The following is a 21533-nucleotide window of genomic DNA, read 5'->3' on the forward strand; positions in this document are numbered from 1 at the left end:
ATTCCTGCCTGGCTATGAGCCCGCCAAACAGTCAGTATAAGCACCAAATTTTGTTTGTTTGCTTTTTAAAGTCTAAGAAGTTAGCTCCACAACATTAAAGGATGAAGACTGCAAATTCAGGGAGTATTACACAAATTAAGGTTGTCTGAGCCCCCATAAACACAGGCATTATGGAAGAGTGTTTAATTAGACAATCAGGCACTGCTGTATGCTGCTTTCAGCTGGGAACTCGCTCTGGAAGGAGTCATGGTTGTGTGGAGGTAAGATAACACTTTAGTGAGACAACTACTTCACATACTAAAAAATTCTAAAATACAGGATGAAAGTGAGGAAGAACTGTACCAAAAATTGCTGCTGAGTGCTCACTGTATTCCCTTGAGCCACCCACCAAGCATGGCAAATCAACCAATATGACAGGGAAACCAAAGCCCAATGTTTAACACATCAAGGAAAATTAAGGCTTTCAATCTCTTTCTGTGCCTTAAGACAAAAAGAACTTATTGCTCCTCCCTCTTCTCTCTGTCATTATTAAAGTCTGAAGGGAAAATAAAAGTTTTGATTTGTGAGAAAGTTTAAAGTTCACTCAGACTGGGCTGAAGACATGATGCATCCTAGAGAAAATGCAGCACTAGGTAGTATTACCCAAGCTAGTTTCTTCGGAGGGGATGGGCTCTGTAACAGTCCTGTCTTCTTTTCCAAGGGAGGTTTCTGTGCTCTGACTCGGTTTCTGCCACATGGAATGCGTGAAGGAACTGTTGGCTGCAAGAGAGAAGGGGGCATCAGTGGCACTGGGCAGCACAGGGGGCTTCAGAGGCACCATGCACTGCTGACCCCATACCTGGCATTATTCTACAGCCCATCAGCTCCAGCTTCAGGGCTATCCTTTGGTTCCAGGTCTGAGGGATGATCCGCACGTAACGGGCCACGATGGGAGGGATGAAGTTATTGCGCACTACGTCACCAGCGTTGGAGTTGCCTTGGAACACCTGCAACGAAAGGGGCACACACATTGTCTGCCCTGCTTTAAAAGTCTCTTTCTTCAAAGTGCTCCTGACATCCAACTTCAAAGATTTTCATTCTAAGACTAACACACTGATAACCTGGGATTCAGCCACAAGATTTTAGGAATTGAGAGTTCTGGAAAGAAATAATCTTTTCAGTTGTGCCAGATGATCACATTTTTCTGTTAGCTTGGAGGAGAAAGATTATCACCGTTTCAATACTGTGTGATTCCCAGTTAATGTATGCTGGTATAATGCTATCATTTTTTATTTAAGAGCAGTGCAGCACCCTTTCTTGGAAACAGCAGATAGAAACATAAAAAGGAAAAACCTGAAGTGAACAATTTCTAGACATTTTAGTAAAATGGTCAGTTTTCTATTAACTACACAGTTGTCACTGCATTTTTATATTATTACCCAGAATCAGCTCAGCCCCTTGTGAAGAACAATCATCCTTGCAATATTAGTTCTTGGAGATGCTTCAGCATGATCTAGGAAAACTTAAAAGTCTGATGAGACAGAGAAGTGAGCTCAGCATATCTTAGATAAATTGCCAGGCCATATAGGATTCTGATGGGACAGGTTCTGTCATGCACCTTAGCTGAAACTAAGATTGTATATAATACTTTCAAAGGATATTTGTATATGACAAGTCACTGTGGGAAACTGCAAGCCTGCATATTTTAATAGTAGCTAAGCCTTTGCAGTTCACCCACTACTAGGCTGATTTGTCACTCTTTGGGCCAGCATCCCCTCAGTTTAACATTTAAAAAATATTAACACCATTAATGTTGGAAATTCCTTGCCATGCAAGCTAAGAAAAGCAGAGCTAGCAGGAAATCTCTTTTCAGCTCTGCCAAGTTTTCAAAAACTGCCATCAGCCCTGAGGACAGTAGAGCCTTCTGAGGGAAGCTGAGATCCCTCAGGAATGATGAGTGGAGGTCTGACTTTGAACACTGCGGGGACAGGGAGGAAGGCTTTTGGGATTTCTTTTGTTTGAAAGAAAACATGAAGTTTTCAGGGGAAAATGTTTCCAAACAAACTCCACCAGCAGCTCTGCCCTTCACTGGAGGGGTTGTTTCATTTGGCAGGGGGAGGTGGATTGACCATCCCAATGCATTTGGAGCTGACCCTCAGCTTTGCTGGTGCCACACCAACAGCATCCCTGGCACAGGCAAACACTGAGCTGAGCTAAGGACTTGCCCCAACAGCTGCTGTACAGCTCCAGTTACAGCACTTTTTTAAAAGAAGGGTGCAGACATACACATGCCTCCCTGTGTGTGTCCCACAGCTCCACCAATCCCTGGATAACTTCCTTGTTTCAACAAGCTCACTATCTACTCCACAGCCATAAATTACACTGGTGAAGACAGCCCAAGTCTAGACAAGTTTGAAACTCCTAATCATTCTTGACAGTGAAAGCTTGCCCTTCAATGTCAAGACAGCATAGGCATTATTGTTTTGTGTTCTCCTACTCTTCCCACTTTCCCTTACCTTTTCTTCATTGCTCAGAATCCCTTTGTAAGTTCTCCACTTTGAGTTGTTATTTTTATAGTTCATTGTAAATGTCTTCACATAAAAGTTGAAATTCGTGGATCCAGAACCAGTGGTCTTAATCCCTTTTAAGAAAATGCAAGAAACATTTTCATTTGCTATGTGCCTGTTTTAAGGGAACATTTGCAAATGCAAACACAGAAGCCAAAACAATTTGGAAAACTTGATCTTCAAGGTGTTAGTTTATTTTTCAAACTGTGTTGAAATTGAGTTTAAAAGTTGGGTGAAGAATGGAAATCTGTTTTAAATTGTGAACTTAGATCAATAGATATTTTAAACAGAGCACAAAAGGCTCAGGGAGCTGGGTCTGTTCAGCCTTGAGGAGAGATGTCTGAGGGGACCTCATCAGTGTCTGTCAGTATCTAAAAGGAGTGTGCCAAGAGGATGGAGCCAGGCTCTGCTCAGTGATGCCAAACAACAGCACAAGAGGCAATGAAAGTGATGCACAGGAAGTTCCACCTGACCAAGAGGAAGAACTTCTTTACTGTGGCCAAACACTGGAGCAGGCTGCCCAAAGTGGTTGTGGAGTCTCTCTCACTGGAGATATCCAAGAACTACCTGGACACAATCCTGGGCTGTGTGCTCTAGGATAACCCTGCTTGAGGCTGGACCATATGACCCACTGTGGTTCCTTCCAGTTTTACTCATTCTGTGATTCTGTGACTCCAAAATGAAAATTGCTTTTTGATATTATGGTCTGTATTTGCCATCTTTACATCTTTAGCAGCAACTGTAATTTACATTTTTACAACCAAACCAGGAGAAGGAAACAGGAATTTCTTTCACCTAGGCCTTGTTTCAAAGGCTGTGACTTTCACGTTTCTTATTGATTTTAGATCATCCACCCAGACTCCACTGCTCCGTGTGTAAGTATTTTGTTCTGTCAGCATGTTTACAGATCAGATATGCATAGCTGAGTTCAATCCTATACCCTCGTAGGAAGACCAGTCCTGCAAATAGTTTCTTGTTTTAAACAGGAAAATTATATTCCTGAGTGCAGAAAGTGCAGAACACTTAATTACATTTAACAAAAGAAACGTTGCATTAGTGCACTATCAGCTTTCCAGCTGCATTCAGTTTCTTCTCCAGCTGAAACCCTCTAATTCCCAGAGAGCGACATACCTGTAATTCTCTTCTTCTCTCCCAGGTCTATCTCCAGCCATTCCCGGTTGCTGCTGTGGTTGGAGGCCCAAGACCATCCTGGGACTTGTAGCCAAGCCTTGTCTGGGGACCACAGGAGCAGTTGCCCAAATTCATTGGTTTCCTCCCAGTAGGAAGATGCAGTAACCTGGCTCTTGGAGAGGAATCCCTCTTCCAGACTGAGAGATTTGTTGCAGCCTAGGAGTCCCCACACAGACAGGCAGAAGGAGTTATTTTGCATTTTCACAGGATATTTTTATATTAGGCTAGCAACATTTGAAGACCACCCACAACAGCAAAGTCAGACATTGCTGAATCTAGTGCTAGCCTGATGCTCTCCATTAGCTGTGGTGTTTACCAGTCAATTTGTAGCGTATGATCCAGTACCAGAGAGCTGCAGTCCCAATCCTTTACCAGTCTAACTCCTACATACATGACACCTTCTGACTACATCTGCTATTTTTGCCATTTAGTTTTTTAATCTCTGCACTTTTGTCTCATTCCTGTGAAGACATATTTTATTTTTAAATTTTTCCTTCTGAAACATAATATTTATGTTTTGAGATTGGCATTAACTAATTCTGCTGTACAAAACATTTCACAGATGAAGGCACTGTACTGAGAAGAATACTTTACTGTAAATATTTCGTGATTCCCACCTGCAATTAGGGTTAGGAAAGTTACTCATTAGAGAAGCTCCTTGATACAGCTGCCAAGATGTGATATCATGAAGATAATATCTGTGGGTAAGCACTACAAACTCCACCAAAGAACCCACAAAGTCTCTGCACATCAAGGTTCTTCAGAGAAAACAGGCCAGTGGAATATGGTTCAATGAAGTTAAAAATAATTCCTTGGCAGATTCAAAGGCCTATACATGCTCTACAGTTTTCAGTAGAATAGTAAATGATTTTATCTCACATGAGTGAAATATAATTCAAATGAACGAATGCGAACTTTCCCCCCCTCTTTGCTGTGTTTTATGGAAATGAACGGCTTGACAGATTAAAAGAGGGTTTTGCATCTTGGAAAGCCATAAACAAAAACGCCTTCTGTATCAGTGCAATATAAATATATTTTCATTTCTCCTATGTTTTCTTTCTCCGCTTATATGATGAAGATGGAAATTACAAATATCTGAAGAAAAACTGCTTTCATTTTCTGTAGCCTAAAGTACATAAAAATGGGATTATCTGATTGTCATTTTTCATATGCTGGCACCAGAAATGTAACAGCAGAATACTATTTCTGTTTCTCATCTATGTGTGTATGACCGCACATATTCTGTGTTTTTTCCTAGCTCACTTCAGATCCCTTCAATTTTTTTATTCACTTGCCAATTTTAAAAAGCTGTTGTCCTAAAATATCCTTCCTAGACACAGCCTGACATTCTCCTGATTATTTTTTAAAACTTTTACAGAAAATATTTAAATAGCTCAAAACAAAGCAATTTTTCTTACCATTTGAAGTAAACGTAAATCGCTTATCTGACAGAGAACCACTGTAAGAAAAGAAAAAGGTAATTCAGCCTCTCATGAGGTGGTCACAGGAGTGCTGAGGTAGAGCTGCACAATCACTGTTTATCCAGTAAAATATCTCTGGCCAGACAGCCACTTTCTCTGCTGGCTGGATACTGACCCCCTTAAGAGCACTCAAGTGTGTCTCTCACTGTGACTGAATTCAGGTAATTTTTTAATGGTTTTGAGCATTTTTTAAAGCTTTAGAGTGACTTCCCATTGCATCACCCTGTTGCTCCTGCTGCTTGTGAAAGAGCTACACTTGATGGAGACTAAACCACACCAGCTCTGGCCATTCCTACTTGGGCTACAGGTGTGTCATAGGATGAAAATGGGATGAAAACTACTCTTTGTTTTAATCTGGGTGGGAACCAGTTCTGTTATAACCACTACCAACTTCTCCCATCAGGAATGGTTCTTTATGCTCCATTAAACACATCTATGGCTCCCTTTTCTTCCTCCTTCTGACATGGATTGTTTTGCTTCAGGGGAAAAGCCATTTCTTGGGCCACTCCACACAGCCCTGCACAATGCAGGACAAGATAAAATCACCACTCTAAGGGAGAACTGAGTTTTCCTTGGCCTCTCAGGGAGCCGCTTTCTAATTCCCAAGGAGATGCCCCTGAGGTTTCATTGCAGAAGCAATGAATCCAACTGGCTGCCTAATAAAAGAAAAGCCAGGGTTTTAACATGAAATTAGTTTGGATTTCTTGAAAATCTGCCCCCTCCACTGTCACTTCAATTAGCTGCATGCATCCCTGACCCCTTTTGAAAAGCCTTGGCTAGCGTGACTAAGCAGTAAAACAACTTCTGCACCAAGCATGGAGACAGTTCCCTTTTAGGCTGCTCTTTCTTTGTTTTTGGCCAGGAAAATTTCCCCCAAGCTACTGTCTGCAGCCTCACCACGGTGTTATATGTTTACAGGGCTATATGTTTTGAGAGCACTGCAAATGGGGAATAGGAAAGTAGTCCCATGTCAAGGTCAATAAAAACACTGCCTTTTTTTGTCACTGAGGGAAAACTAATGACTACAGGCAAATGAAGCCCTTCAGAGCCCTGGGTGGGAGCTGATTTATTTGAGCATGTAGGCGGCTGAGTAGCTAGAAGGGGAAACACAAGCCCTCCCTCCCACATCTTCCCCACAGGCAATCCTTGGGGGCAATCAGATGCACTCTGCTCACTTCAAACCAGTTCGACATCACAGCCAAAACAGTTGTTGATTTCTTAGTGAAGGCAAAGCAATTCATTTCAAGGGAAAAGAAGAAAATAAATACCTAAAAACCTACCCAAAACAGCAATCACAGTGCTCCTTGAATACTTATAATGAAAAAAAGTCAACCAGAACCCTTTCAAATAGAGCACTGCAAATTTAGCAAATAGAGGACTGCAAATTTAGCAAATCAAGGTTAGCACTTCTAAGGTCTACAAAGCTATGAAATCTGATAAATTTCTATTGTAATTCACTAAAGAGAACAAGCCAATTCAGTAAGTGGTAATTCATCAGTTTCCTAATGTAACTGTTGGAATTTTGTCACACAGGTTCCACTTTGTCCTCTAAGGGAGGGAATCACTCCATGTTCCTCATTTTTTTTCTTTTTTTTGCCAGAGCTGGTCTCAAGCAAACTTCTACTAAGAATGTAGGTTAACCCCAAATCTTATCTTTCACTGTTGACAAGCACACAGCCTCTTGCATTTTCAAAGGCAAATGATTCCACGTGTGCAGAGGTATAGTCACAGGCCAGGCCATGCTACAGCACCTGTGTATTTGCACTGGGGTATCAGAACTGCCCAATAAACCCAGCCATTTGGGCTTCATTACAGCATCTGGGGGTGCAGGTCTGCACATGGATCATGGGAAGGGAAAACCTCACACATGCTGGAGTGTAACCAACACACTGAGAGATGGAGTGGGGAGGCCAAGGTCAGCTCTTGCAGGGTGCTGGGTGAGCAAGACATAACTCCATGTTAACAACACAACACTCAACAGCTCGATGCACTCCAGCAGCAGCTTTTGATGAGGTCAATTTCGGCTAAAGTCGCTAAATAATTTAAACCTTTAATACTGAAATCCACTATAAATGAGATTTTAAAAGCCTGAGCAAGCTCTTATTTAAGGGCATCTAAAAAGCTCTTAAGGCACTGCTGCTCAAGCACCAGTTTTTCCGTGCAGGCACTGGCTCATCTGCAGGATTTTCTTTCAGCATGTAGGCACTGCAGAACAGGGAAGCCATGCAGCTTTGTAGATACTGCTTATAAAAGATTTTTTAAAGCACAAAATGCATTGGTTCATTTTCTTAGTAAACAGGCCTACTGTTTCTAGGAGCCCTTTTTCATGTTTTGGAAGAAAAGTATTTCCCTACATGCTCCAATTTCTGTCTCCTGGGCTCACACCAACAGTTCATCTGCTCTAGAGACTGTCCCAGCTGCCAGGTGTGGCAGAAACGTCCTAGGAAGTGCTGTGCTGACACTCCCATTTTTCTCAAACTCTGTGCCCTCTAGTTTGTGGGCAGTGAGCCTGTGGCTTCCTGTAGAATCTGCAAAAAGCTTCTGTTGTCTCCTCAGGGCAATTCTGTCCCTTGGAGATGTGCATCATGCTCGAGGAGTGCCTCTGTGTGTCCCTGTAGGCAGGAGAGCTACAGGGGCTCTGCTCCTCCTCAGGGTTCTCTCTCAGGCCCTCACATTAAATGTGCTAAAGCCCCTAGAACGTGTACACTTGCAGAATTACACACTTCATTCTTTGACCACTGGCTCTTGTACTGGGGAAAAAAATACAAATGGGAATCACAATACCCTTTCATTATAAAATTTTATGTACTACTGTCCAAGTTACTCCACTGGGATTATCAAGGGTCACAAGCATATGAATGTATGTGAACAGTTCTGTAACATCTTTATGTAAGGTACAAAATATTTAATTTAGGGTTTCACTAAGCTGGCACGTGTGATGGAAAGAATTTGTATTATTTGTTTTATGGAGGGGCTTGGTGCCTGACCAGAGCTCTAAGTCCTGCTTTGCTTGAGACAAGTTTATATTAATTTTCTTTGGCAACTAACTTTCAAAAAAAAATGGAAAATATTTAGGCTGTACAGTTCTTTGGCTATGATCTACATACTACCCAGTTTTGTATGCTCCAGCACCATTGTATATAAAGCATTTCAGTCTCTGCTGAAGTTTAAGCACAGCAACAGAGCACAAGAATGACTTTTTTTTTTAATGAATAAAACCATGATTGTAAAATTGTCTGGAGGGTGTCAGAAATCATGGAGAAAACAGGAAAATAGTATAAAAATTACATATTGCCTTCGCTCTCATAGGTTATGGGATGGAAATTTCCCTTCTTAAAAAAGAAAAAAAAAGGCCCCATGTAAAATCCAGATAACATTTGAAAATTAAAAACTATAAACCAACAGGAATGACAGAAGTAGTTGCTGGAAGGTCTTACTGTGCTGGATAGAGATTAGGGGATTTATTTCTACTTCAACAGCAGTACAATTAAAAGTTAGAAGATAAGCAGTAAATATAACAACCTTGCTACAAATATTCTAAAAGAGAAAAACTCTGAAGATGTCAAAATCACAATGTTTAAGAAGCTGTTCATTAAATCCCCTATGGCTCAATGGCACTTTTTACTTATTTTTCCTAGCTTTTTTTAAACTTCAACAAGATTTTATCATGATTTATTAGCTCATCGATTAAAGCTGTTTGTTGCAGAACATCATACTCTCAAGTATCTGCTAACAAAGCAATTTGTAAATATGTTTTGGAAGGAACAGAAGGGGGGAAAAAAAATGAAAGGTTTTCAGTGGCTCTATACCACCCTACATGGTATAGAGCCACTGAAAACCTGAAACCTCTTCCTATCTCCATTGCCAACACCATTTGAATAAAGCCCTAGAAATGCACCTAACATCTTTTGCTCCCCAAAATGGTGTCCCCGCCCGCTTGTGCAGGTGGTGGCAGTGCCCTGTGCCCGGTGCCAGCCCAGCCCAGCCGTGGTACTCACTCGAGGGAGGGGACGCCGTTGGCGACGGCGCCCTGGTAGCGGCTGATGCCCTTGTGCTGCGTGACGCTGATCTGCCCGCCCAGCTCGTCCGCCACCACGCCCGCGTGGATCGCTGACTTGCACAGCAGAGACGTCTGGAAGGCAGGAGCCCCGGCTCAGGAAATCAATCTGACAAGCTGCTAATGCCTTCCCTCCCAAGCTACCGGCATACAGGTGTTACAGCTCATAAAATCCAGCAGAAGCTCAAGAGGAGTAAGAGGCAGGGGTGGAAGAAAGAGGAGTAATCTTTGAAAAATATATGTCTCCCAAAGTAATTTTTCTTTTCAAATGAAAAAAAACAAATGATATGCTTCTGAGAAGGTGCTGTAAGATTGTCACTTCTCAGGAAAAAACAAGTCAAAGGCAAGGCAACGCTTCCTTGGGAAGATAAATCAATAATTCCTTGGTGCTCTTGCCTGAAGACAGACCCATCTATTACTGCACTTTAGGATTTGAATTATGGTGCATATTAGGGGTTTGGCTTTGTGTTGAGTAGCTGCTGCTGGGTTTTAAGTGCAGCCCATTTCCATTATCTCAGGTGGGGTAGTGCTAGATAGATAGAAAAACACAGGCAGGACAACTCATGTGCCAACTAGGTGGCAATAACAGGGCTAGGGCAAAGCAGGAAAGGGACAGAGAAAGGTACAAAGGAAACTCTCCTAGGGGCTGCAGGCAGAGGCTGGTCAGGTTCACACCGGCCCAGTTTGGGCTGTGCTACTGGACAAGCTGAGGTGCTGGGCTGTCCCCTCCAGGCAGGGGTGGGGAGGGTGGAGGCACAAAGGCAGCACATCTCCAGGGGAGCCCTGCAGGTTCTTCCCATCAGAAAATCCTCCTTAATGGTGGAGGGAGAATTTCTTTTGCAAATTCCTCAGTGTAGATAAAATCTGCATGAGGTCATGCCATGCGCTGCTTTTCTGCCCTAATCATTGGAACCAAGGGCAGAATAACTCCAGCTAATGAGAATGTAATGTGGCATTTCTTTGTTTCTTCAGCTCTGCCACTTTCCAGGCTGGAGCCAGCACGCTTGAATAACTGGATGAACAGGTTAAACATGAACACTGACTTTTTGGAAACACGGTGACTGTGATAGGGTGGGATTTTTCTTCAGTGGTATGATTAGGCTTACTCCTCTGTGAGAGAGGTAAAGATTTCACAGACATGACAGGAGAAGAGTCCAGAGTGAGGGACTCAGACAGGGCAGAGCTCTGAGCCATATGAACTGCGGATAAATGCAACCACTTCAACTTTTTCAGTTTGAAGAACAAGAAGTTAAAAGAAGACAGGAGGTTGGTAGTTACCAGTGGGATGTGGTTAGGCAGTGTTAAATATTTATTTCATCTCAGAGCATATGCTAGGAATAGTGCCGGCATGATCTTAAAGAAAGCCCACGTGTTACTGAAATGTATCTTTTTCACATGTGGACACCAAACAAGTAAAGGCTAAAATAATATTATTTTGTACAGAAATATTTTGTACATGGATGAGCACTGCCTCAAGAAGGACAAACACTAGGCAGGCTTTTTCCAGAAAGCCAGAAGCCACAAGTAAGTAGATATATTTGACAATCAGTGGACTTTGTTCTCACACAATTGATTTGTCTGTTTGAAAAGCGTCTCTGTGTGCTTATATACTGATAACTTAACTTATATACTGATAATAAAAGGTATAGCAAAACAGCCCAGAAGAATTACTAACAAAAGTCAAGCAGCAAAAGTTGAAACCTAGTTGTTCTATTCTTGTTTCTTTTGTCTTTATAAATTTGCCCCCATTATCCTGTGTACTTACATCTCTATATCCTTCTCCAATGTTCCCAGAAATGTCACCTGCTATGTCTCTGCAGCCAGCAGGACAGTATCTGCTGTAGTGAGAGAAGAAAGGCTTGTTTAAAGCATGAACTGTAGTGACAGTACACACAAACAAACTCCTATGAAAGAAATGCTCTCAAACCAATAAATATTTTAGCAGTAATTTCTCTAAATTACTGATGCTCTGTTAGTGAGTCTAGGAGCTAGATAAATGGGCCCTTGAGTTCATAGGTGGACTGAACATAGTAGCACACAAAGACCTAGAAAAGCAGTTTAGCAAGGGCATTTATTTCTATTTAGTTCTCTTGTTCTAGAAATGCTACCACACGAGTTTTCAGAGTAAGATAAGAAGCCTATATGCACATCCAGACAGCAGCCAAAAGAACACAGTTTATTACCATTTCAAACCTATCACAAAGTTCAAGGAACCAAGAAATTATAGCTTGTCCTCAGATAATCTTGTATCAGCTGGGACGTGATCTGCTCCCAAAGGAAGCACTGGAATTTGAGGCTACTTTGAATTTCAAAGTGGAAACTCTTTTTACATATACCATGTAGATGTATGCACTTAATGAGAATTGCTGACAGCTCTGCAACTCCATTCCATCATTTTTCTGGGCCACAGTCTTCCATTCCGCACTAGTGCTTCTCACAACCAGCCATTAGACCATTACTCCAAAAAATTTGCTTCTCCAGAAAACCAAAACACTTTAACATTTTCTAACAATTGAATCAGTTGACAGATACTGCAAAGCAAGCCAGAATGCAGAGCTGCAAACCCTGTTTACCTGAATTCAGCCTTTGTGTAGTGGTTTGCTCGTTCCAAGCACGTGATCAGATCTGTGAAAATTTACAAATGTCAATTCCAATTGTAGGATATAAAATTACAGACAAATATTTGCCAGAACATGAAATTACATTTAAAGACCTCTTTGTATAATACTTTAGCAATTTTATTAGACTGGAAGCAATAGCTATGGTTTTCTTTCATTCTTTTCAACTTCCCCTTCTACTCTTATGCTTTACACCTTCTTCAAAGTTGAACAGACCTCCAGAACATTAAATGTGGGAATGAAAACTTTAATCTCTCCTACCCCTCCCTTCTATCACAGTGTGATGGATGCTGGAGCTCAAAACACAGTGCAGCTTCCAGGAGAAGGCAGTATTTTCCCCTCCACTGGCCCTGTATTGCAAATAGTCTAGGTAGGATTTCAGCAGCTATTATACCTGGTTAATGTTACAACTGTTTCTTACACACATGCTATTAAAAATACCATGGCTCATGCTACTCTAGAAATATTTAGGAACAAACTTTTAGGCTAAAGCTCTATGTCTGTAAAGATGATAATTAAATAGGGGGAGCCATGCCACTAATCTTCTACTACTTTTGGATATCACCTTACCTGGATGATCACTGCTGGCATAGGACAACAAAAAGCCTCGTCCTGACACGTGGGATCCACTCTCAAAGTGAATAGTTGCCTCATTGCTATCTAGAATGATTTCTTTGGGGACAGGCATCACATTACCACAGTAGGGCCCTAGAGACAGAACAAAGAAGGTTTCAAAGTTTAGATGACGTAATTAGGCTGGGAAAGTCTCGTGATTAGCAGAGAATTTCATAACACACTCATTCTCTTTCAGTATCAACCCAAATGTTGACAAAAGGGTTTTGGCTTCAGTCCTTTATGGGTATGAGCTCTAAAGCTACCCTGACAAGCAGTGGCCAGGATCCAGTTGTCTCTGCATGGCAGCAATTCCAGCATCCACATTTCTCATCACATAAGCCTGAAGAGAAGGATTAATGCCCTTCAACCTTTGAAGTACAGCGTGCTCACAACCAGCAGTAACTCATTAGAGAAAATGACACTACATTCAAAAGCAATCCAAGGGATCTAGGCAGGGTCCCCAAGATAAACCCTTCAAATACACACAGCTCATGCCATTGTGGCACAGCAGCCAGTCAGAAAGGATTAAGATCAGATACTGAGCACCTGGTTTTCAAGGACCTGCATGCCACAAGCCAGATTGTACTCCAAGGCAGTAACATTTCCCTTAGAAAATTTCCTAAGCTTTTTCCATTTAAAACCACATGGTAATACACAGTTCAAGTCTCTAGAGTTTTAAACAAAAAAGAGAGGGAGAGAAAGGGGAAGATGAAGGGAGTGGGACAGGGAGACAACAGCCTTGTGCATACAGTGAATTAGATAAGGGTTTTATAGCTACCAACTGCAGTATCTTGGAACAGTCTTTGGGACACTCCTTTCTTGTGACAGCAGGCATGCCCAGGACTCCTAGTAATTACATTTGCTTCTCAGAAAGTCAGTTCCCGAGGGGAGTGTTCCTTGGAGACTGCCACAGTCTTTGCATTTGCCTTCTGTCACCATACCTGGGTGCAAACATTTGTCCCTAGCTCCCCTCAGGCACAGATAATACAGAAAATTCAAAGCAGTTTGGATATACTTGTTCAAATTTATGAGTCTATGTACAATATAAACTGCAAAGAAGAGGCTTTTTTAAGATGGCAAAGAGACTTTTTCCCCAGAGGAAAAAAAATCCAAATGACCCTTTACAAGCCCTCAGCCCATCTGTTCTGCTGAGGTGAATGACAGCTTTTGTGTCCTAAAGCAAGCCTTTGGGATGAAAAACGACCACTTTGATTTTTCCTAGACAACCTCATCTTGGTGGTGGTGGCTACTTTAGGGCAACTTGGAACTGACTTCTGAGACACAAGTAATTACATTCACATCATGACACAAATCTGATGAGTGATACCCATCATAACAGGCTCCTAAAAGCTTCTTCATTTTGCTTGGTGCTCTGGGTTAGGGAAGGGGCTCTTTTCCAAATACTTCATTTGCCTTGTAACAACTATAAGGTCAGCCTGTAGAGTAGCCCAATCAGAGCCAGCTGTCAGCAGAAGGGACAAACAAAAGGAGGAACTCTTGTCCTTTTGCCTTAAAAATCATATGGTGAAGGCAGGCAGGCAGAGAAACAAGCGACGAATGTGACATTTCCCTGGAGTACTCATGTGTTGAAAAATGACTCACGACTTAGTCAGAGAAAACAATGTCTATAAAAAGGGTTAAACAAATTGCTTAGGAAATGAACTTATCAAAAAGACAGCATCTGACACTGTGTCATACCAGTCAACTGCACGAGTGATTTATTTGAGAGGGTCTTTTGTGTCAGGTTGCAGTGGGAGAAGTGCTAACTTAGATATTTTTCTGAGAGAGAGAGAAATGAGGGAAAGACAAGGAGCATTGCACATCTTCAAAATAAAGCACCTGAGAAAGCTTTAGTCCTTTTCTTCTCTCAAGGACTGTCTTTACATATTTTCTCACAAGTGTTCTTTGGCTTTCTCCCTCGCAGCGATTGGCAGTGACCTATCTACTCTGGAGGTATAATTTAGATGGCTGAGTCACACAACCACACATCAGCTGGATCAGGGATGAGTGTCTCTTCCAGTAGCAAGTCTACGTACATTCCAGATAGTTATACAAACAAATCTTACATCATGACAAAACCAATAAAATAAAATAAAATAAAATATAAAATAATCTAGACACACAGAGCTGTATAATCCAAATTAAAGCAAGAAATTCAGAAGTGATCAGCTTAAGAAACCAACATTCAGTCTAAAGACAAGTTTCCACTATGAAGTAATAAATCTAAAAAGGTTACCAGGCTATGGTTATCTTCTGCCAAAGCAGTTCTGGCGTACCAAGAAATTCCCATAGGTAGCTCCAAAAAAAGGGAGCCTAGGATTAATTCCTTAAAGGATATTGAAGTAAGAAAGAGTATATACTCAAGGGAGGAATATCTTCCAAAGGTTTTTAAGTTTTCTGCAAAGATTTGTAATTAAACAAAAAAGGGGGGGTGGGCAGGTAGAATTTATTAATACTATGAAACATTCACTTGTTCTTTTGTTGCAAACTGAGGAAGCCTTGCAAAACATTTCAATATATTTCTCCTTAACAATTCAGATAATTGAATTAAACCTTATCAGCACTACACTGTCAGGTCCTCAGACTTGCCTGGGCTGCCCATATGAATACTGTACAACCATAGTGAAGATGAGAGATGACAGAGAAAGCCCCAGTATGAAAATGAGAAACTTGCTTAAAGGGTCCTGTTAATTTTTACTGCAGCATTTGGACTTGACTCTGGATAAATATTTAATTCCTAAACCTGGGACTTAGCCAGAAGTTTTTTAAGATCCCTTTTGAGAACTGCCAGATCACGTTATCAGTTTTTCATCTTCTAATGTTAGTTGTGAGGTGGGCTGTTTTGCATATTCGGCTTGAAAAACGAGTCATGAATGCTGATCTCTCTCAGCTTCCTGTTAAAGTGACTTGGCTGGAGCCCTGCTGGGGTAAGCAGGCAGGATTATTTGGTTTGTTTATAAGAACAAAGGAAAGAGTTTGATTTAATAAACAGATGTGTTACATGTGATGAAGCTGAGTAGGTGTTCTCCATATTTCAATATTACTGTATCTAGATGCCAGGGCCTTTCCTCCTTCCTGTGTCTCATTAAGAAGTTGACCCAACTGTGGTTCCGTCTGTTCACTCCAGATTCCTTTTATACATATTAATAAAAATTCTGCAGGAGAGATATTAGGGGTTTAAGGATTTCAAGTATACTAATTTTAATATTCTCCATAATTAAACTAACTTTTAATGTCTTTCATGCAGAACATTTGATCTGATGGTATGGGTTAGGTGGCTTAAATAAAACACTTTTGTCTCCAAGCAGTATTAACATCCTGCAAGATACACAGTAAATTGTCTCGTGGATATCCTTTGGCTGGCCCCTCTGGAGACTGAAGAGACTATTTTACACTTTGTTTATTTTTTCAATGTTAGCAATAGCCTACTGCTTTTGTCTTTTTCATAATAGTGTTGGTTTGCAAATCTGATGATCTTTACAGCATTGTCTGGTTTTATGAGGTCTAGTTTACTTCTACTGTCAACCAGGCTCTGGCACAGCTCCTGAGCTTTCCTTGTTGAATTATGTTCCTTTATTTTTTCCACTTCCCTTAAGAAGTACTGTGCCCAGAGGACTCTCTTCTTTCACACCAGCTGGCAATGCCTACATGATGCTTGTTTCTCTAGTTCTTAATACTTTCTGCCTCTTCTGTAAGGGTTTTGCTTCCTTTTAGAAGCAACTATTTCCCTCTTCAGCTATTGAATGGCCAGTTCACTATGCTCATTCTGCTTTCACATTCCTCAACTTCATTTGAAATCTGCAGCTTGACATTTGCAGAGGTCTTTAAGAAACTTGGTTTGGATATTAAATAATTATGTCCTCTGTTCAACAGAGAATCTTCTCCCTTTTTTCAGTCTTTACTTGCAGAGTAAGCCATGGTTGGCAGGCAAGATGCAGCAACAATCCATGGATGTTTCTCTAAACGATTATCACGTCTTAATGCATTTGTTTGGGGAAAACAATGTTTTAAATTGTAGCCTTTTCTCAAATAAGTCAATTTGGAATTACCTCAGTAGCTGGGAAAGGAGAGGAGGGATGAATGAACAGGGATTACACTTGTTTCACTTCAGAGCTAAAAAGTCATCCAGAGTGCAAGTCTTTCACAAATAGTTCACAAAACCAGCAAGGATCTGTTGTATGAAAACACCTTCAGTCTCAAAATCCATCTCCATCCCACATTCACACAAATACTTCGATAAGCAGTAACTTTTCCTCTCCCCCTTACCAGGAGAGGTCCTCTTTGCTCCAACCCTGACACACACATGGTGCAGTGGGAACCAGCAGGACCCTGCAAGGACACAGAAGGTGCTGCTCTATGTCCTTCCTTGCAGTTTAACACTGCAGATACAAGATGACAGAGCAGTCAGGATGAGACAGCCTGGTTATTCAACATTTAACTCTCTGCAACACAGTCTGATCTCAGGCTGAGTGGTAAGCATTTCTTGTTTCAGGAAAAACAAATACAACTTTCGGTTAAGGTTTCCAAAGGGTTGCCAAAGACTGCAATAAAGGAAAGAAAAAGGCATCTGAATTAGGTTGGGGAAGTAATCACAACTTTAAAATGGAGCATCTGCACCACCCACACAGGCTGGTCTGCCTGCTTGACCTCAGGTGAGATTGCCTCTTTTAACATGGTTGTGGTTTTAGCCAAATCCAAACACAGAAACACAGCAACAACTAGGAATCATGAGTGAAGAACTGTACTTTAACAAAAAACAGATGCTAACACACTGTATGCAGCTAACAGGAAAAAAAGGTCCATTTGATTAAAAAAATGCTGACATTCTTTGTTGCATCAATCCTTCCAAAGCTGAAAACTCAGGATACTGCAACAACTCAGGTGAAACCCATCTGTTAAAAGTGTTTTGACTGTTAAGAAACTGCTCAACTTGATCTTCAGCAAGAACTTGTCTGGGCATTTCTCTGGGTTTCCTGAAATACCAGAAACAATACAGTAATAACAAGTTTCCTTTGAGGGATGAAAAAGAAATCTGGACACACCCTTTATTCAAGCAAGATATTTATTTCAATACATAATAAGGAGCAACTGGTTTGATTAATCCCCTCAAGCCATAATGACAGGTAGGAGGCATCCGAAGGCACTCTGTACCTTTAGTGATGGGATGTGGGGAGAAGAAAGCATTTTCAGTAAATTCTCTATTTCACATTAGTTACCAGCTGTAAATTATGCAAGAACAAGTCAACTGCACTAACTCTCCAAATTATTACTAGTCACTCAGCAGCTCTGACATCCACCCCAGAGGAACACATCAACCTCCTACTGACTGCAAGTGAATGAGGAAGTAAGTAGGCACTTATCTCTTCTTTTGGCTTTCTCTCCAGTCAAGACTGATGATCATCTCGCAAAATTAAGGGAAAAAATACCAAGCCATTAGATGGCGAAGAGATAGAAAAAAGAAAAAAAAGGGGTCAAAAGAGGTACAGAAATTTGATAGAGACATTAAAAGAAGCAGACTAAAAGCAGTTCCTGTCAAACTTTTAAAACATCTATGATCCACCTTCATAAGTAGTGCAAATTTTGTTCTTGAGAACTACAGGGCTGACATGGTTAATCTTGTTTTCACATATCCCTTTAACTAATTAAAAAATCAGAAGCTCTACTTCAGAGCTCAGTATTTTTAATATGCTCAGATAATGCAATTAACTCAAGAAGAAAAGCATTTCGGTAAAGGCTGCACCTTGTCTGCACTGTGAGATTATGCTCATATTAATTTTCTGTGGGACAAAAAACACCATATTTTAATCCAGTCAAAAACTGTGCCTTTGAAACAGACCACGATCATCTATTTATTTCTCACAGAGACAACCTGTGCAAAGCTGTGCTAATATTTAAATGTTTGTCAGACAAAGGTGACTCAGTTTCACCAAAATGGGTGTTAGACTCCCTTTGCTGACTGATGATTAATATTTTCACAGCTACGTCTGAACACAGAGCTAACAGCTTGAAAGAAAAGGCTTGCTACAGGTTCCTTTCTCCAGTGAGCACTAAAGAAAATAATTTGCAGAGTAATAACTCAGAGATATACTGTCAAGACCCTGTATGACCCCAGTTTCAGAGCTTCATTAAGATTATTTAACTATCATCTTTTAATTGCAATATTGGAGAAATATAAATTCAATAGCTGCTTTCACAGGTCCATCAAAGCTGAGAAGTACCAAAGGTGAGAACAACTGTAGTGTCACATTTGTGTTTTAGTTGGGACTGAGAAAGGCTTCAGTAGATCAGCACACACAACAACTGCATGCTTTTCTAGGAATGAATCATACTCTTCTATCCATCTGCAGAATTCAAGGAATGTCCAGAACTTCTATAAAATCTGCAGGTAGGTGCTCTAATCTCTAGTCACCACCTTACTGAAGTAGCATCAATATTCCTGCTAACATAAATCAATTAATTCCTTCATTTGTATTTAACAGATTCCCTTTGCTGCAAGGAACATAAATACCCCAAAGACAAATTGAGTTACTCCTTGCTGTATTGTAGGAATCCCTGCAGATGGTTATAATGATGAATGAATCACAGTTATATGTAAAGACCGGAAGAAATCTGAAAGGAAAACAATACTTTATCATCTGGAGCCTTCTTCACACTAATTTAATATTTGTACACAATCTAGTATTTTGCCTCCGACCAATTTTCCAAGCTTTAGAATATACTCCTCAACAGATGTTTTTATTCATACTGACATTCATGCTGTTGTTTTCTGTAGAGCTGAAGAAATCAGCATGATATTTAAAACATATTTCCCTTTGGACCTTATTGTCTTGTAATTGCAAACCTCCCAAATAAAGAGCAAAGGTTGCTCAGACTAATTTGAAACATGAGCAGCATTCACATTCACATTTGCATTCACATGCAGTTTTCACCCATTTTGGTGAAACTGAGTCATCTTTCATACTTTGCTTTTTAGGTTTTCCTTTTTAAAGCTAGGTCAAATACAGAAAACACACCAAGATTAGTTTTTAATTGCTCAGATGTTTTCAGTGCTTGCAAAATATTTTCAAGTCTCCATCATCCCATGAAAGAATTTTGATGGCTAAGGTCAGTATCTCCTCAGCCAGAGGGAGGAGGTTGACCTGACTGTAGATGTTCATGAAGAGGGAAGGGTTGCAAAGAGGAGATCTGAGTTCAGAAACAGCTGTCTAAAAGGACACTTAACAGACTGAATGGATGTAGCAGTGCTTATTCACAGGGCTTCTTTCACTTGAATAAATGCATATTGAAACCCAAAGCTATAGCAAGAGTTGAAAAAAATGACTTAGAGAAGATTTAATCTCATCTAAGAATTCACGTGTCTTTTAAAACATAAGCAACATCGTGAATTTATGCCTATAGAACTATTTCCACATCCATTCTGCATGGATTTGCCTGAACGTAGAACAGACACTCTGTAGGTATGCTGGTGGGAAAGTCTACAGTGAGCTGCAGACCACAAAAAACATTACAGATGGTAAGTCTGCCTAAACTGTAAAACTGGTTTAATCAGATATGACCAAAATCTGCTAATTGTGCAGTTCACTACTGAGAATGTAAATTACAGTCCACATGCATCAGACGTTACTAATCAGATCTGAAAATGGGTGTGGGAATACTTTAAAAAAATTAATTATGTGGACTTGATTGCATAATACACAGCTACTCTGTGCTTATAGGCTGAATAGCTGCAGTATAAATGATGTGAAGATGCCTTCAGGCTGATCTGTAAGGAGCCAGAATTTCAATCAATATCCAAGCTTCATTTTTCACTTCAAAAAACAATATGTTGATTTATCCCTGTTTCCGAGAAGATTTAGATTAGAAATGTCAAGAGAGTATCAATAAAAATTATTCAGAGATATGCTAATGCAATAATAACCACCTATTTCTTATTGCCAAGTACAGACAGACTGCTTCAGGTGAGCACAACTCATTACTTAGTTACAAAACAGATCACAAAACTACAGAATGGCTTGGGGGTTGTAAGGGATCTTAATGAGCATCTAATTCCAGCCCTCCCTGACATGGGCAGGGATCTTCCACTAGATTTGGTTGGTCAGGTCCCCATCCAACCTAGCCTTGAATACTTCCAAGGATGGAGCTCCACACCTTCACTGGGCAACCTGTTCCAGTGCCTCACCACTTCTGACTTCTCAGTGAAGAAAGAAATAAATAACACTAAAAAATTCCAGCACACATGAACAGAGATGCTCCTTATGCCTCAAATCAAGCTCTGTGCAGCCTCAGATATCAGCATGTCACTGCCCACTCTTACTGAAGGTTGTTTCAAAATGTAATACCTCCCCCATGAGAACAATAATTACCTTTACCTTCCTTTGTGAGCAAGCCTTTAATACCTGACTTGATCTTCTCTTACCAGATGAGTGATAAGCCCATCATACTGATAAATGAAAGGCAATCAACCCTCCTTACTACTAAGATATCCTATGAGATCTCATCTTTGGAGAACCACATACTTTTCTGAGCCAAGCAGTGAGGTGGAAAATGTGCAGAAGCTCTGTGCAGCTCATATCTTCATCACATTTTTCCCTTGAATCCATTCTGCTTGTTAAGTCCAGGACAGTACACTTAGCCTCAGCTGACTGAAGGGCTACACAGCCCACTCCCAGCAGGCAAAATTTTATGAAATGTCAATTCATTACTTTATTCCTACATTGCAGAACTCCTTGCAGCTTTGAATTTAAACTGGATTTCTGAAAAAGGGTGCATGACTTGAAAATCAGTTTGACTCTTCCAGAAAGTGCAGATCAAAAGTTTCTGTGACAACTGGTTGGGAAAACCATTTTGAGGAAGGCCTCATGCTCTCCCTGGGGAGAATCCTGTTGCCGTTATGATTGTTTTAAGTGCACAGCTGTAGCAGATTATTTGCTTATCTTCCTGTGCAAATCTGTTACAAGAGCCCAGTCTGGCTGTATGCATTTAATATCTGCAGGTATTAAAGCCTGTACATAAGTAAGGTGGCTAA

The 21533-nt window shown here is 40.7% G+C and overlaps 1 protein-coding gene across 2 annotated transcripts in view; it reads right to left on the reverse strand.

The window, feature by feature from the left end:
* DCBLD1 (discoidin, CUB and LCCL domain containing 1) overlaps positions 1–21533 on the reverse strand; it is a 46776-nt gene that overhangs the window by 8659 nt on the left and 16584 nt on the right. For both annotated transcript variants that reach the window (XM_071438075.1, XM_071438084.1), the window contains exons 3-11: positions 12464–12601; positions 11849–11900; positions 11041–11113; positions 9217–9350; positions 5156–5196; positions 3678–3893; positions 2496–2620; positions 839–986; positions 643–759 (exon numbers count right to left, since the gene is read on the reverse strand). In XM_071438075.1, coding sequence (XP_071294176.1) covers positions 643–759; positions 839–986; positions 2496–2620; positions 3678–3893; positions 5156–5196; positions 9217–9350; positions 11041–11113; positions 11849–11900; positions 12464–12601 — 1044 coding nt within the window. The remainder of the gene's footprint in view (positions 1–642; positions 760–838; positions 987–2495; positions 2621–3677; positions 3894–5155; positions 5197–9216; positions 9351–11040; positions 11114–11848; positions 11901–12463; positions 12602–21533) is intronic.

The sequence above is a fragment of the Agelaius tricolor genome, unplaced genomic scaffold, assembly GCF_023055355.1.
Source record: "Agelaius tricolor isolate 1412-34295 unplaced genomic scaffold, bAgeTri1.0.p SCAF_1, whole genome shotgun sequence".
Taxonomy (NCBI): Eukaryota; Metazoa; Chordata; class Aves; order Passeriformes; family Icteridae; genus Agelaius; species Agelaius tricolor.